The sequence below is a fragment of the Dama dama genome, chromosome 17 (assembly GCF_033118175.1).
Source record: "Dama dama isolate Ldn47 chromosome 17, ASM3311817v1, whole genome shotgun sequence".
Taxonomy (NCBI): domain Eukaryota; kingdom Metazoa; phylum Chordata; class Mammalia; order Artiodactyla; family Cervidae; genus Dama; species Dama dama.
The window spans coordinates 51643102-51661090 of NC_083697.1; the positions used below are offsets into that span (position 1 = coordinate 51643102).

At 34.6% G+C, this 17989-nt stretch overlaps 1 protein-coding gene across 4 annotated transcripts in view; it reads left to right on the top strand.

The window, feature by feature from the left end:
- The window catches only part of STIM2 (stromal interaction molecule 2), a 167667-nt gene that overhangs the window by 139128 nt on the left and 10550 nt on the right, over positions 1-17989 (top strand). For 3 of the 4 annotated variants that reach the window (XM_061164510.1, XM_061164512.1, XM_061164513.1), the window contains 7 exons: positions 1689-1804; positions 4939-5116; positions 5684-5861; positions 10260-10427; positions 10693-10716; positions 11119-11219; positions 11520-11758. In XM_061164510.1, coding sequence (XP_061020493.1) covers positions 1689-1804; positions 4939-5116; positions 5684-5861; positions 10260-10427; positions 10693-10716; positions 11119-11219; positions 11520-11758 — 1004 coding nt within the window. The remainder of the gene's footprint in view (positions 1-1688; positions 1805-4938; positions 5117-5683; positions 5862-10259; positions 10428-10692; positions 10717-11118; positions 11220-11519; positions 11759-17989) is intronic. The other variant, XM_061164511.1, reaches the window with a different exon arrangement.

Genomic DNA, 17989 nt, shown 5'->3' on the forward strand with positions numbered 1-17989 from the left:
ATTACTTACCTAAGTCACAAAGCTTTTTGTAGTGTAACTATAGGTATAAGAGCTATTTGTAAGAATGTATAAGAAAATATATTACACATTCCAGATGTACACATACCTACAGTAATTCATTATTTTGTTTCCTTTCTGTGACTTTACATCTGTAGTAGGTAGGTAAAACTATGTTAGTTTTCATGTCATGGTTATCTTAAGCCTTTTACTGTATTTTCTATATTCTGTAATTCTGTTAGCAGAGCTTATACTAAGGCTCTCTTCACCTGACACATGCCTCCTCATTCCTTTCAGACCTGTGTGAACTTCCCTGACATCCTCACCCACTCAGGTAGAATCCCTTCCACCTCTGGACTCATATTGAACTTTGCATAAAATTATAGTTTCGTTTTTACTACATCTCATTGTCTCTCTTAAATTTTGTATACTGTTAGTATTGCTACTCATTCTTGCACCCATCCATGCATTCATTCATCTATTACATAAACATTTATCAAGCATCTACTTTTGCCAAGCACCATGCTAGGTTTGGGGATAAAGAGCTAAGACACAGTTTGCCTTCAGGCACTTTAATAAGTGTCATATTAAAGATGTGACGAGGGCTTACACACAAAAGATTACCCACATAGATGATGAATGCAGGCATTTTCTGTAGGGAAAGTTAGAGTTCTTTACTCTCTAAAGTTTTGTGGAAACCTCATAGGAGTTCTGTAACCTGAAATCTTCCTAAAAAAAGGTTCAGAGTTCAGTCATTGGAATCATAGATAATTGGGATTGAATCCCTTCCTTACTTCTTACTAATTATGTCATCTTGGGCAAGTTACAACTGCCTTAGTTTCCTCATTTATAAAATGGCAATTTTACATATATTATAGAATTTTTTGAGTTTGAAAAGTTCTTGGCACAGTACTCAGCACATAATACATGCTTATTTTTTTAATTGTCATTGTTATTAACAGTTTTATTATTATTATTACACTTTGTGTCATAAATGTATCCCACTTGGTTGATAAGAAATCTTAACTACTGGCCTACTTGGATTGGAAGTCCAAAGCAGAGCAATTTTATTTCCTTATTTCACCTGAGCCTTTTGGCACCCTGCAGACTTTCTTCATTGCTAGTGAAATGATTCTATACTTCTTATTACAAATATTCCTCAATTTATTTCCCCAACCAGTGATGACTTTTTACTTTTCATTTATGACTTCAGTAACTTTAATTTTTAAATAGTTTAAATATTAGAATGTAAAGGTACAGGTTTTTAAAATGATATTTATAAGGAAAATGAATATGATCTAAATTGAGAATGATTAAATCTGCTGTGTTAATAAGTAAGTTGCTTACAATTTTCTTGTTGTTTATGATGGTAAAATGCCAGAGGTAATTTAATAATTATAAAATATTTTTAATTTGATAAATTTCTGAATCACATTAATTTATAGCATAAAGAAACCTTAGAAAACAAAAACATCAATATAGCAATGAAATTATTGACATACAGAAGTATTTGCATTGCTAAGCTTGCACTGAAAAGGTTTTTGTTGCATATAATAAAGTATTGAATTGCACTTGGGTGAACTCTTAAAGTAATCATCACTAATATATGTAAGTATTAAGTATGTTGCTGAAATATTTAAATGTACATCCTAGTAATATTTTTAATATATATGTATTTTTTAAATGAACAGGATAGCAGTGCATGAATTTTCATTTATGATCTCTCAGTTGAAAATCAGCGACCGGAGTCATAGACAAAAACTTCAGCTCAAGGCGCTGGATGTGGTTTTGTTCGGACCTCTAACGCGTTAGTATTCTCTCACACAAAATATGATGAAAAAGAATAATCAGATCATCTGTTGTTATTTAAGGAAGGAAAAAGTAAGAAAGGTAGTAGACCAGAAGAATCCTCTGTTAGGTATAAAAGAGTATAATGCTGTCTTAAAAGATTTATAGGATGAGATTTTTCTGTCATTGAAATACCACGTGTGGTATTTTCAAAGCTGGTTACTGATGTAGAAAGTTGTAAAACTGTATGTAAGTTGATTAAATTTCTAGATTTAAAACTCTATAGCAGTTTTAATGTTTGTTATTATAGTTCGATATTCACTAGAGTCCTTTTTAAAAAAGGTGCATTCTAACTATCTTGATGACATGAAATAATAAATCCTAACTGGACTTTATTAATTACCAGGAAAAGGATTTTTAAGATACAGATCAAAAACAGTGGCCCTAGAGGCCTGCTTGAAACTGTATAAAGTAACAGACTATTCTGGCAGAAGCCCAAGGTGAAGAATATTATTTGATTGTTCTCCTCAAGAACATTGAAGAAATTGCTTTGTCATATTTGTAAGGAAAATAAACCTTCCTTCTTCTTTACCTTGACAGGAATACTTTCTTCCCAGAAGGGAAGTTTAATTTGTTTACGTCATTTACTTCCAGATTTCAGAAAGCTTTGGGGGAAAATTGTTTGAAGAGTACACATTTTAGAGGAATTTTATTTTTCAAAACGGAATAACTAAATTAATTCTAGAAAAATGGCTTTCAGAAATTATAAATGAAGAAACTAATGTTTATTTTCCCTCAGTTTTTACAGTTAAGAGGCTTATAGATTTCTGTGATACTGTGTTGGGGATGCCCCTGCTTTAAAAAGGGTTACCGGAGAGGTTGGATGCATTCCATGAGTTTACTGGTGATTCTTTTTTGGCTCAGGCTAAAAGAGCAGCTGGTGAAACAGCTGGAACCCCCCTTTGTGAGAGCTGGTGGAAGTGCACTGTTGGTGGGAATTGCAAACCCTAGGAAATAGAACACTGTTGAAATGCCGAGCATTCCATGGAGCTGATACCCTTTCTAACCTTTTACTTGTCCTGAGTTTTCAACTGACTCTATTGGGGATTGTCTTCTGTGAGATTCACTCTAGTTTTTTCATGTGAATTATTGATTAAAATAGGAATTAAGCTATGGCGTTTGTCTCTATATCCAGATTGATTGGGGATATTTTTATTTTATTGATCCAAGAACAAACTACTCTGTAAGCCATGAACAGTATTATCATTTGAAAGAAACCAAACTAGTCTCAAAGAATGTTGAAAACAAATGTATTAATAAACAAACCAGTTTAGAAGTTAATGATGCATTACCTTTTTAATGTGTTTGTCTTAGAATTATTACTTGAGTGAATGAACCTTATGGTTGGAACACCCACATTAAGATTATTAAAAAAAAAAAAAAACTAGCAGTATCAAGTGAATGGAGATACATTTTAAAGGAGTTTTCACTGAAATCCTTACCAGTTCATGGTATTTATTGTATAGTTTGAGACTTGTTCATCTTTTTATTATTTCTGGTGATTATAGTTCAGCTTGAATAAGTCTCATATTTGAACTAGAGCCTGAGCTGAACCTCTCAGCCTGAGGCAGAATAAAAATAAATCCTTTTGAGACTTTAGCCTTCTGCCAAAGAGTGAAGAGAGAATCTCTTTCACTGTAGGTGAGGGTATCTGCTCTGAAAATATGTAGTTCTGAGGGTCTCTGGCATAGAGCATGCTGTTTATCACACTATGTAAACATACACAAACCCTAGACTTGTAAGCATGAGAACTTTTCATTTCTGTGGAGCTCTTCATCTTGTCAAACATGGAAAATATCTCTTTGCTGCCAGAGGTATGGGCAGCTAGGCAGTTTTTCACTGAAAACCTATAATCTCTTTGCAAGAAATAATACATCATGTTTTATTAATTATCCTGCATCCCTCAATTGAGCCCCTGCATTCAGAGATAAACTAGGAAATTATTTGACTAGCGGTTTCTGTGTTTTGTATTACTGAAGACAATAGGCCCTGGCTCCTTACTCCTTACTTTAGAAACAAGTAAGTGTGGGGGTTGCTTCTTTCCCTGGCACCTGTTTCCCATGAGTCACCCAGATCTCTCTGGCAAAAAGCCACCTAAAACATGGCTTGTTATGATCATTTGACCCATGGTTTCTCAACCTTGCCGCTATTTGCATTCTGGGCTGTATAATTCCCAGATAATTCTTTGTTATCACCAGAGTGGGAGCAGGAAAGAGATTATCTTGTACATTATTGGGTGTTTAGCAGCATCCCTGGCCTCTACCTACTAGATACCAGTAGCAAATAGCCCTACTTCCACTTCCCGAATTGTGACAAGCAAAACTTGTCAAATGTCTGCTGGAGGGAAATGTCACTCTCAGTTGAGAGTCACTAATTAATCCTAACTAGTTACATGGCTGCATGCTTGGGAAGAACGTTTTCTGGTGAATGATTAGGGTTTCAGTTTTTGTATTAAAGCATGGCCGCTACCTAACTTGTCTGAAGGAGGGGAGTTGGGCTGGTGATGGTGATACTGGTTATGACCCTTTTCACCCCATAGAGGACCATTCCCTGTGTGATTGGAGATACTCTGCTTTTTCAGAATGCCCCAGGATTTGTCACTAACCTTCTGTACCAGCAGGGCATGCATGGTGCATCCATGTGGGGTTACCTCTGCTCTCCGTTACTGTTGTTGTTGAGCTGCTCAGTCATTTCCAGCTCTTTTGTGACCCCACGGACTATAGCCCACCAGGCTCCTCTGTCCATGGGATTTCCCAGGCAAGAATACTGGAGTGGGTTGCCATTTCCTCCTCCAGGGGACCTTCCTGACCCAGGGAACGAAACTGCGTCTCCTGCGCTGCAAGCAGATTCTTTACCACCAAGCCCCGGGGGAAGCCCCTGTCTCCTGTAGGTCTAGTATATCAGATAGTGATCGTAAACTCGTTGATTATTTGAAGAAAGAATTTGTAAAAGGCTGGGGCTTATATATGGGAGGGACATCTTCATATTTTGTTTTGTTTTTAGATATCTACTACTTTTTAAATTAACTAGCCATGTGTACTGAGACTTTGTGATACTCAAAGATTAATTTACCATCTGTAATTCTCTTTATAGGACCTCCTCATAACTGGATGAAAGATTTTATCCTTACAGTTTCTATAGTAATTGGTGTTGGAGGATGTTGGTTTGCTTATACACAGAATAAGACATCAAAAGAGCATGTTGCAAAAATGATGAAAGACTTAGAGAGTCTACAAACTGCAGAGCAAAGTCTAATGGACTTACAAGAGAGGTGAGTAGGTAAAAAAGGCTAAAATCTTGTTTATGTGGGACCATACAGTTTGTGAATATGTAATATGGGCATGTGCTTACGCATTTGTATTTAGATTGATACATACATCAGGAATTGTGTGTATACTTCATTTCACATTTTTAGAAAGATCATAATTACAAATTTATTAAAAAGGTATGCATTAGGGAATAAATGAGTAGAAGACAAGTGGAAATCAAGTGTAGGTAGAATTACCTACATTTGTAGTGTAGGTACATTTGTGTAGTTAAATTACCTACATGTGTAGTTAAATTTTATTTTAAACATGTCTTAAATAATTAACAATTTTTTAAAAGTCTTTTTCCTGAAGAGTGTTTCCATGCTATTTCTGTATTTTTAGCCCAAGATAAACCAAATAGCTGTCTAGTAGGTAACCTGATGTTTTTGTTGTCCAAATTTAAGATTAATAGAAATTGCTTTGAATTCTGATTAAAACATGTATATTATTGCTTGATACGTATTCATTCTTCACTAAAATAATGAAATTTTGGGAACTTTTGTGAGGAATTTTCATGTTTATTCTGTAAGGCTTGAAAAGGCACAGGAAGAAAACAGAAATGTTGCCGTAGAAAAGCAAAATCTGGAGCGCAAAATGATGGATGAAATCAATTACGCAAAGGAAGAAGCTTGTCGACTGAGAGAGCTGAGGGAGGGAGCTGAGTGCGAACTGAGTAGACGTCAGTATGCAGAGCAGGAATTGGAACAGGTATTTACGTTTTAAAGAAGTGTTTGTGAGGAAATTTGTATTGCTACTCTGAAGAATCTTTTTGAATTTGTTCAGTCTCCTACATTTTGTTCCATCATATACTCTTCCTTGGTTAGTAACAGGGTCACCTGTCCATATTGTTAGCATTGGGCAGAGTTCATACAGCAAAAAACAAAGAACCAACTAAAAGATAAAGTTAGCATCATGTTCACTCACTCATGAAGTCTAGCCCATGCATGTTGTCTTGAGTAAACCTAAGATGTTTATTTAACATCTGTAGTAGGTCTCAGTTTCTGACTATAACCTCTGGAGAAGGAAATGGCAGCCCACTCCAGTATTCTTGCCTGGGAAATCTCATGGACAGAGGAGCCTGGCAGGCTACAGTCTGTGGGATATTAGTATATGTAATGTTAAACTTCTCTGCTCAATATTAATAATCTCCATTAACATCCATTTGAATCCTGTTAAATGGTTTTAGAACATTCTGTGGTACAGATTTTGAAGTTGTCCAAAAGATGTCCTTTCCAATATCTGCTTCTGCTGTGCCTTTACTCAGGATGGAATTCAGACATTGCACTATCCTTCAGAGAAGGTGGGTAGGTCGCAGGAGAATGTATTCAGAGGTAGATGTATTAGTTTTCTAATTCTGCTATAAAAAATTACCACAGACTTCGTGGCTTAAAACAACACGTCATTATTATCTTAGGGTTCTTGCAGTCAGAGTCTAAAATAGGTCTACAAGGCTACATTCCTTCTGGAGGCTCTGGGGAGGATCTGTTTCCTTGCCTTGTCCAACTTGTAGAGGCTGCCTGCATTTCTTGGCTCATGGCCCCTTCCTTCATCTTCAAAGCCTGTCACTCCAACCTCTGCTTCCATAATCTCATCTCCTTCTTCTGACTTTGACCCTTTCTTTACTGATAAAGAATCTGAGGAACAAAATGAAGACAAGAAAGTGTGTTCAAGTTTAGAGAGTGACTTGTAAGACAGGGCCAAGAACTTAGGTATTCTGCCTCCCACTTTGCTTTATGCATGTTGCCTTCTCAGTCAAGTGCTAAATATGAAATAAAAATTAAGTAATGAATGAGTTTCGGTTTAAACTTAAACTCATCAGAAAATATCCAGTGTATGTTACTAGTTCCTTCAGGATTGTCATTTTTGGTAGGACTTGTCTGACTGAATGCAGCTATCTCTTTTGTTAAGCGTTAACTGTTCTTTGTCTCATACCCTAGACATTGTCTTTTGAGTCTTTTCCCTGTCAGGAGTTTGTTCTCTAAAATGACTCCTCAACTTATTTTGTAGTCTGGTCCTGTTTACCGGACAGAACCTTCTTTATACAGAATGTCGTAAAGAAGCAAGGAATTCACAAAAAAGGCCTAGCCAAAATTAGCCTGTGTTTGAGAATTAATTGTATGTTCTTTACTTCTGTGACAACTCCATACCTGTTCTCAACGAGAATTCAAGTCTCGGTTTGTTCCCAGTACTAAACTAAAAAGCTTGTTAACTGTTTTTCTGATCTTTGCAGATAAGAAAGGACAAATCAGAAAGCAGTAGAGGGAAATCTTCTATAGAGACATAAACTGATAGCATGTTGTAATGGAGACTGCCTCTCAGTAAGAGGAAAAGACACCATGTAAAGAAGGACCTCTAAATCACAAGTATTCTAGTCTGGGATTTGGAGCCTAGAGGTCTTGCACTGCATGGCAGACCCTAAGATTACCAGGATATTACAACCCAGCACAAACTTAATAATCCTAATGAGATCCTCAGTCAGTAATTTAAAGGAGAGAATTGGGTATTTAAAAAGAACTCTGTCCAATATGATTATAGTAATAAGAAACACAATTTTTATGAGTGTTTACTGTGTGCCAAAACTTTATGCTGTGTACATCATTGCAAATGGTTTGCTCATAAATTTTAATCCTCACTGTACATAGATACGTTCTCATCTACAGACGAGATGTGTATGTAGAGAGGTTAAATAACTTGCCATAGGTAACACAGCTATTATGTGGCAAAGGCAAGATTACGTGTGTCTTATTCCAAAGTCCATGTTTTCCCATACTGCTATTAAAAGCTTTGTTTATAGAAGTAAGTTTAACTGGGAAATTAATTTACATATTATGTCACATAATCCATAATTCCACATAGTTTAAAGCTTTATTGTATCTTATGTGATGGGTAATCAACTCCTCAAAATTAGAAGGCAGAAAAACTGGTACATATTTTGTTAATTTCCATTAAACAAGAGCTTTTGTATGAGTAATAGTACCACTTTATATTTTGTGTGGTTTAAATACATAAATTATTTTGTTTTTAAAGTCTCAAGAAACTTAAAATCAGGACAAGTCATAGTACCCCTATACACAAAACAATAAGCCTCAGAAAGGAAAGAACTTGTTGAAGCTCACAGAGGTATAAATCATGAAGTCAGGTCCAGAAGCCAAGTTTTCAGATACTTAAGTTGTGTGTGTGTGTGTGTGTGTGTGTGTGTGAGATACTGTGTTTTTAGTTATTACTTTTTTTATTCCTAAGACACAAAAATTATGTAATTGTTGTATTTTGAAACAATTCATCATTTGTAAAAGCTATTAATTATTCAATTTTCACTGCATCTATTTCCCTCTTTATTGAGCTCTTTGGGGGAAATACATCTTACTGAGAAAAGCATGAGTGAATTTGTTCAGATTATATGTATTCTCACCTGACAGTGAAAACTGACAGAAATTTTAACTTTAGAAGAAGACGGGCATGTGACCTACACTTTGCAGTGTTGCATAGAACTCCGTGTCACAGGACCTGAGCTCAGCTTCTTTCTTGAGAGATTAGCAGGGCTCTGCCAATGTCTTATTAAGCGCAGTATTGTCCCAAGCATATTGCATAACTAATCGCATCAGGCAAGTGTTGCTTACTCTTTGTCTTAAGTAAGTAAGTAAGTGTTGTTTTACCTTCCCTGTTAATGTCTATATTTTGAATTATTTACTTCCTGTCTGATGGTTTTAGAGTTCTAGGAAGTTTTTAGAAAACTTGAAAAAGTTTTAAAAAATATTTTTCTACACTTTTTTTTTTTTCCCTTGTAGTATCTGACAGCTGTTCTCTTTATCAGAAATTTGTGTCTAGTATTCTAGTTTACTCTGGCACATAAGGTTTATTTAAATAAATTAGATGTGATCAGATCAGACATTCCTTTGCACGTTAGTTTAGGAATGAAGTTTTAGTTAACTTTGGAAAAACTAATTTGCAGTTTTGGTGCTCCTAAAGCACAGTGCTCCATAGTTCACTCATCACTTTGAAGGTCTTGAATATGTGTGCATAATTTCATAAATTCCATCATGTATCTTTACACATCCTTAGCTTGAGCTCTTGCTAGTTTTTAAATGAATCATTCCTAGAATGGGTTGTCTCTTCCTCTGTTTCATTTTCTTAGACTGTCCTTAAGAGTTTTCTTGTTAGCACTTAATACCACCTCACAAACTCACACACTAAGCATTTTAGGTTTCTGTTTGTTGTCTGGCTCCCCTAAAAGTTGGCTAGAAGAAAAACTTAGACATTCTGACACTGAAGCTCTTCATAATTTCCCTTGGAAAAATCAAGAAGAATCTCACTCAGAGTCTGTTTTCTTGAAATTTACATTTGGTCTGTAGGTGTTAATTTATCTACTTTCTGGTGTGTGAGAAGCAGGAAAAAATTAAATATAGGTGATATAAAACAGACTATAAGAGGCAGATGTGCTCATAACAATGAGAAATAACTGGCATAAAGAAGATGTCTGAAAACCTTTTTTAAAATGGTGTAATTACTTTAAAAATGAATGTATAGTTATAGTATATAGTTCCCAGCAGAGTCTATATAGTGTATAGTTCCCAGCAGAGTCTTCTGGGAACATTAGAAGGGGTAATAGAACAAGTATTCTCCCTGTTTTGGATACTTCTTCATATCCTGTCCATAAACAAACAAACCAAAAAACAGATTATGAGAAAAATGTAATCCATTTCAGTTGGTACATGCCCTGGGTTTTTGTCTCTCAGTTGAGTCTGGCTATTTTAAAATGTGAAAATGCAGTATTGCAACATAAGAGAGATGTAAGCTCCCTCTCACCCTCTGGCTTTTTACAACCTTGCTTAGTGAGTTTAAGATGTACTTAAACCTTTAACTTTTGTTTGAGTGTTAGAAATATCATTTTAGACTGTGATTTTACAAAGAGTATAATTCAGATTGCTTTTTTCTTTTAATTCTGGTACTAAAAAATCTTAATTTCTTTTTTTAAAAAAACAATTTAAATACTTTTAAAAAAGAGAAATTTCTCTTTCTCTCTCCAACCTCTGCCACTTTCCTTTGCATCTCTTTCCACCTCCCTCTCCTCTCCTCCTTTTCTTTTCTTTTTTCCTCCCTCCCTCCCAGGTTCGAATGGCTCTAAAAAAGGCGGAAAAAGAATTTGAACTCAGAAGCAGCTGGTCTGTTCCAGATGCACTTCAAAAATGGCTTCAGCTAACACATGAAGTGGAAGTCCAGTACTACAATATAAAAAGACAGAATGCTGAAATGCAGCTAGCTATTGCTAAGGATGAGGTATTTGACTATATTGCAGAACTTACTAACATTTCTAAAGGGATTAACCAGTTGGTGTACAAAGGCCTGAATAAAATTTTTAGTATCACAGATTCTTTCATGAATTGGAACTTAGTGGGTAGATTGACTCTTGTAATCATAGGCTGTAGAGTAAAGTTACTTTTTTAAGAGAAGGGTAAACCTTTCAGAATGACCTTAGTATCATTTAAAAACCATCCCTTCTATCATGATCATAAATGTTTTATACAGAGCTTTTCTCCTCTAGGTTGCTGCTTCATATCTGATTCAGGTTAGTAGTTACTAGAAATTAATGTCTGACTATTAATAATTGTGTGAAATTATTGAGTCTTATTCTGATTTCTAGTGAAAAAGAACAATAAAAAACTCAGTGCATTCACTAACACCTCCATTGCAGTAGGATATAGTTTACGTTCTTCTAGTTTTAAATAGAAGATTCAGGTCTTTCTGATCCATGGAAATAAAGAGAAAAAATTCTCCAGAACAAAGTTTGGCTTAGGAAAGCATGCTTTCTCCTCATCTGTTTTCCTTTTTTTAGAAAATAGGGCTATGTCTTGGCTAATAATTCTCCATTGATTTTATAATTATTAATATATTCAAGACAAAATAAACCTTATTAGTGTGTGTATTTTTTCCCAAACTGAGCCTTATTTTTCTCTCCTTGGGCTTTTAGGCAGAGAAAATTAAAAAGAAGAGGAGCACAGTCTTTGGAACTCTACATGTTGCACATAGCTCCTCCTTAGATGAGGTAGACCACAAAATTCTGGAAGCAAAGTAAGAATCTTATTGCAGTTATCTGTCTATTTTTATTGTGTAGAAATAAAATTTATAGACAATTTGTTTTAATTTGTAATTATAGACAATTTTAAATTTTAATTTGTGATTTACAGACAGTTTATGTTTTAATTTGTCATGTAATCATGTACTATTATATCCTTTATGCTCAATCTAAGAGGGGATAATTTCTTCTGGAAATTGGCTAACTACCTTGGTCTGCTCATACAGTTGCCTGTTTTCAGTGCTGTATTAAAGACTTTTTGATGGAGGAAGTAATTCCTATATTGACTTTTCCAGGAAAGCTCTTTCTGAGTTGACAACTTGTTTACGAGAACGACTTTTTCGCTGGCAGCAGATAGAGAAGATCTGTGGCTTTCAGATAGCCCATAACTCGGGACTCCCCAGCCTCACCTCTTCGCTTTATTGTGATCACAGCTGGGTGGTGATGCCCAGAGTCTCCATTCCACCCTATCCCATAGCTGGAGGAGTAGATGACTTAGATGAAGATACACCCCCAATAGTGTCACAGTTTCCCGGTAAGTGGTTAGTTCAAAAAAGAGTTGATACAATTTAAAAATTAACTTTGTACCATACCTTTTATGAATCATTTGCTTTGAAGTCTGTAATAAAAATTTAGTTAATTCTTCATTTTTTTTTCTTTTTGTTCATTGTGTTTACTGTTTGAGAATAGTATATAAGGTATGTGTGGTACACATATGTATGTATGCATATATAATAGCATATCATACATGCTAAGTCATTGTATGAATGAAATGCTGAACTTTGAGGCAAAACATCCTTTCATATGATAGCATTATCTATAGTAGAAACTAAAAATTAGTGAAAGACCTTAGAAACCTTAAGTTCCAATCCTAGCTCTGCCACTCACTAACCAACTCTGTGACTTTGAGCCAATCAATTTAAATTGAGTTGCTGTCCAATAGGCAAGTTTCATAGTATTTTGTTTTGCTTTTCCAATTCTGTCTTTTTATTTAAGAGAATTATCCTGCTGTATTTAACTCATAAAGCACTAAATCCATTCAACTTTAAACAAAATTAAATGTGTTTATGTTTATAAAATATATTTTTTTTTTGCTAGAAAGTGGTGCTTCTCCCAGAGGTGGTTTTAACATGTACAATTTTCATTATAATTGCTTTGTTTTGCTGTATTCTTTGAAGATGTTTATAATGTTAAGAGTACATTTTGGTAGAAAGGTGAAGTTTTAATATTTTAGAATTTATTAATATTTGGAACTGTTGAAAAATTACAGAGATTAAATTTAAAATATATATTTCTTACATTAGAAATTATTTGAAGAACTATTTATCCTTATTATTTCTTGTCTGATACATTTCCCCAATCTTTGTAACCATTTTGAAACAGTATATATAGAACAAGATTCCAAAGAATGGAGCTCAAAGTTTAATCATTGATCAGTTGAAAACTTACACAGAAATTTGAAACAAATCATGATATATAACCATTTTCCAGTTTAAATTTTTCTGTCCAGTTGTTAGAGCTTTCCTAATAGTTAAGATTTAGAAAGTGTTCTAATTTTAAAGCAATTTTATGAAATAAAGCCCTAATTTGCAAATAATTAGTCAGTGACCTATTTGCTTGTGTTCACATCTGTGATTTTAATTACCTAGTTTAATCGTAGACAGATAATACAAGCAGACTGGGGAGACATTAACCTCTGACAAGAGGAACAGGGGAGAGGGCAGATTGTATGCAGTGTTCACTGCATTTACATACTGCCGGTGCGTGACCTCAGTCATTTCACCTGCCCTGTGCTGCAGAATAGTGATGATGGCAAAGTTTCATCTAGATGTGGGCCAGCTCTGCCGACAGCTTGTGTTTGTCTGAACCGTGTGCTGTTGGGCTGCCTTTAAGCTTGCCATATGCAGTACTGATTCATAAGTATATGGTTTTGTTTGAAAATGATAGCTTTTTAGTTACAGTTTCTCCTTAGAAACATTATTCAATATCAGAAGTATATATATATATGTATTCCCTAAAATTAACCAGTTTTTTTCTTTCCTTTTTTAAAAGTACTTTTTGATAGGGACAAGATATCCACATATGCATTTAAAAACAAAACTTAAACTAAATGTGAATAATTTCTTAGTGATTGTGATATACAAAGAAATTTGAACTTTTAAAAATAGGAAAGTACAAGAACTGATTTTAAATTCAGTATGATGTTTTAGAAATGCTGAAATTTGTTATCTCTGAAAAATGAGTTATACCAGAGACTACACTTTGAGAGCTTTGTCTCCACCTGGTGGCAAAAAAGTAACACTCCACTCTGTTTAGTGACAGACCTGATAGATAAACTCTTGGCAGCAGCACTAGGGTCTAGGGTAGAAGGAAGGATCTTCATTGTATATCCTTTAAAGCAGTTTTAAATCTGCACCATGGATGTGTGGTAAATTGTCTAAGTGTGAAGTGATGACAAGGAAACCTGCCTATGGTATGTTAAGTGCCAAATAAAAGATTAAAAACTATATCCAGAATAATATTGTATATATTTAAATAAATAAATACAAATGTACAAATAAAAAAAGAAAATATTATCACAGGTTAGCTCTGTGTGGATAGGAGAACAGGTAATAGTTGTTTTCCTATGACCTTTATAGTATCTACTAAATGTTTATAGTGAACTTGTAGTAGCAATTTATTTAAAATTTCTTACCATAAAGCTCTTCAGATATGCTTTAAAATGCTGAAAATAAATTACTTATTTACTACGAAGATAACATTTTGCTTTATTCATCTTTCTTTTTCTCTGAAAAAGAAAATGTCGTCTCTCCTTCCTGCTAAAATTGTTGTGGTGTTGTGTGTCTCCAAAGCGTGTTGTACTTTCATTACATTCAGCCAGAGCTGTAAGCAGTAGATGCAATTGGTTGTTTAAAAATGTACATAAATATTATCAAGCTGTAGGTATCATTTCACAACTTGTTGCTCACAAATATGTTTCAGAGAATTTCCATGTTTATATACAGATTAATTAAATTCACTAAAATGGCTTAATATGAGTTAACCACAGTATATTTATTTATATATTATAATAATAAACGAAGATCATGGCATCCAGTCCCATCACTTCATGGCAAATAGAAGGGGAAAAAGTGGAAGCAGTGACAGATTTTATTTTCTTAGGCTCCAAAATCACTGTGGATGGTGGCTGTAGTCACGGAATTAAAAGATGCTTTTTCCTTGGAAGGAGAGCTATGACAAACTTAGACAGCATATAAAAAAACAGAGACATCACTTTGCCAACAAGGTCTGTGTAGTCAAAGCTATGGTTTTTCCAGTGGTCATGTACAGATATGAGAGTTGGACTATAAAGAAGGCTGAGCGCTGAAGAATTAATGCTTTCAAATTATGGTGCTAGAGAAAACTCTTGAGTCCCTTGGACTCCAAGGAGATCAAACTAGTCAATCCTAAAGGAATTAACCCTGAATATGCACTGGAAGGGCTGATGCTGAAATTGAAGCCCCAGTACTCTGGCCAACTGATGCGAAGAGCTTGTTCATTGGAAAAGACCCTGATGCTGGGAAAGATTGAAGGCCAAAAAAGAAGAGGGGGGCAGAGGATGAGATGGTTAGATAGCATCACCAACTCAGTGGACATGAGTTTGAGCAAACTTCAGGAAACAGCGAAGGACAGGGAAGTCTGGCATGCTGCAGTCCGTGGGTTTGAAAAGAGTCGGACACGCCTTAATGACTGAACACACACACAATAGTAAACTACAGTTTATCCATTTTTCTGCCGAGATAGGTTCTTTCTGTTCTTTTGCTCTTGCAAACAACACTGCAGTGAGTATCCTTACCTCTGTCTCCTTCTTTCTGACTTGGAGAGTTTCTCTGGGTGGACATCTAGAAATCTCTCAGTTGTTGGGAAGGCATTTCTTAAGAGTTGTTGCCAAGTTGTTTTCAAAATGGTTTATGAATTTTCAGTCTTCCCATTTTGCTAATATATGATATTATGGCTATGGATTTCCCTCTGAGAACCACTTTAACTGAACCTACATGTTTTAATATGTGTAATTTGATTGCCATCTAGTTTTAAAAATGTTTCGAACTTTTTAACATATCTCTTCCTTGAGATATTAATTACCTGGGAGTATATGTTTTAGTTTCCAAATGTAGTGTGTTTGTTTTGTTGTTTATTTGGTCCTTAGTTTTTTAAAAATATCTTTACTTATCAATTTCTAATTGTATTGTGGTTAAAGATTTGTATCTATATAACATTTATTCTTTGGTATCTCCTGGGACTTGGTTCATAACCTAGCATTTATGTGATTGACTATTTAAAATTTTGCACACATATCTGAAAACTATTTTCTTAGTTGTTAGTTATAGGGTACTACATTGTTAGTTAAATCATGTATTAGTTATGAAAAATCTTCTATATACCAACATTTTTCTCTACTTTTCTATCAGTTACAGAAAGATGTGTTAAGAGCTCTCATATTTATCAGTTTGTTCTTGTGATTCTGCTCATTTCTGTTTTATATAGTTTGAACCAAGTTACATGGTAAATACAAGTTCACTGTATCGTTTTAGAAGATTAACTATTCTTTTATGATTATGCAGAGACTGCTTTACAGCTAACAGTACTTTTTGCCTTCAAGTTTGTATTATCTGATATTAAAATTGCTAAAAGAGCTTTCTTTTCATTAATATTTGCCAATATAATCTCTTCTCTTTTACTTAAAGTTTTTTCCAACATCAGGCTCTAGAATATGTCTGTATAAGAAATAGCAGTAACTGTTACTCTATTGCATTCTCTTTGAGGATCTCTGTTGCCAGCTGTGGTCAACTTAATCCAATTACATTTAATCTGCTTGCTGATCCATTTGGATTTATCTCTGGCATATTATTTTGTCTATTTCCTACACCTCTTCTCAGCTTCTCTATCATTCTCCTAAGGTTTTTCAGATGCTTTAATTTTAGACACTCCCCTCCCCATCTTATATATTAATGTTGTCTAGTATTTTCTTTTGAATACCCTGCAAAAATCATTTTTTATTGTTTTATTCCATCATTGTTGAGAAATATGTGTTTCTTTGTTCATTGTATTTTCTTCATTCTTTCCTTTTTTCTTCTTCCTTAGAAATGTATTTTTTGATAAAAGTTCTTTCAGGGAGTGACTGGGAGTGGTAAATTTTTTGTCTTTGCCTGAAAATGTCTTTTTTTTCACTCTCACTTTAGAATAGTTATTTAATAGGATATCAAATTCTAAATTGATAATTGTTTCTCCCATAGCATTTTGAGAGCATTTTCTGGCCCCTTACTGTTACTGCTGAGAAGTTTTAGTAAGGTAGATTGTTCTCATTTCTTTTTAGTTAATCTCTTATTTCTCTCATTGCCTAGAGAATGTTTTCATTTTCTTTTATTATATAGTTCTGTTGTAGTATAATTAGGTATAGAATTTTCCCCAGATACTTGGTATGCTTTTGAATCTGAAGATGTATATCTCTTTTCAATTATGGAAAATTATTAGTAATTTTCTCTTTGAATAGTATTTTTCTTCTCTCTTTACTCCTACTGTAATATTAGCCATATAGAAATATAAGACTAATATTAGCCTCTACGTACATGTTGGATTTTATTTTATCTTCCATATCTCTTAACCTTTCTTTTTATCGAATTGTGCTGCATGCAGAGAAATTTCCTTAGATTTGTCTTCTAGATTACTTATTCTTTCTGCAGCTCTAAGTTTGTTTAACCTGTTCCTTGAATGTTTAATTTCAGTGACTGTTTTCATTTCTCTTCTCCTTGACTCTTCATAAAATCTACTTGTTTTTTTAATGGTTTTCCTCTTCTCATATTTTCAGTTTTTGTTTTATAATTTAATGACCTTAAACATCTTATTTTTTAGTTTTATTTGATAATTGTATTACTTGGTGTTCTTGATGAATTATTGCACCTGTTTCTTGAGTTTGCATAGCAGATGGCTTCTCCTGTTTTAAAGTGTTTTACTGAACTATCTTAAAAGGATTTGCTTTTTTTTCTTCCTCCTGGGAAACACTTTGTGAGGAGCTCCTCAATAGGATTTCTTTTGCTCTGGCAGTAGTTTCAAGGGCTTCACCTACTCAGGACCATCCTTTTCTTTTTTGGTTAACTTCTTGAATTTGAGTTTCACAGACTTTTGTAGTAGTGAAAACTTGATCTCCAGGGTAATATGAGTTAGCTTGTACTGAGTTTGAGTATTGAACACCCAGAGTACTGATGTTTTCACAAGAACCTTTTTAGATTGCTATGTCGACAGAACATGCATTGAAGGAAGTTCCTTTGTTCGTTGGTCAGATTTTTTTTTCCAATACACCCTCCCATTGAGGAGGGTGGTGGCCCTTCGAGGACCAGGCTTTTATCCAGAACACTCACTCTGGATTCCTTTTCCTCCCCTTATGTGGGCTCTAGCCGTCATTTATAGCCCCAAATTAATACCCAAACCCTTAAATTACTGAGGCTGAGCCGCTCCCACAGCAGTTCCCACATCACCCACAAGCCTATCGGCTCTGGCTTTAGTCTTTCTGTTTGGCATCTGAGAATTTTCTCTCCTTTCAAACTCAGCTATGCACTTAAAACTATTGTTTTATTTTATTCCACATATTGAAGTATTTGAGGATATTTAAAATGTGTGATTGGGGGCTGAGGTTGGGAATGGTGGTCAGGTTATCTTTGACTGCCATATTGCTAGAACCAGACGTCCAATATGACTTATGATTTTTGGTTGTTGGTGGTAGGGGGACCCC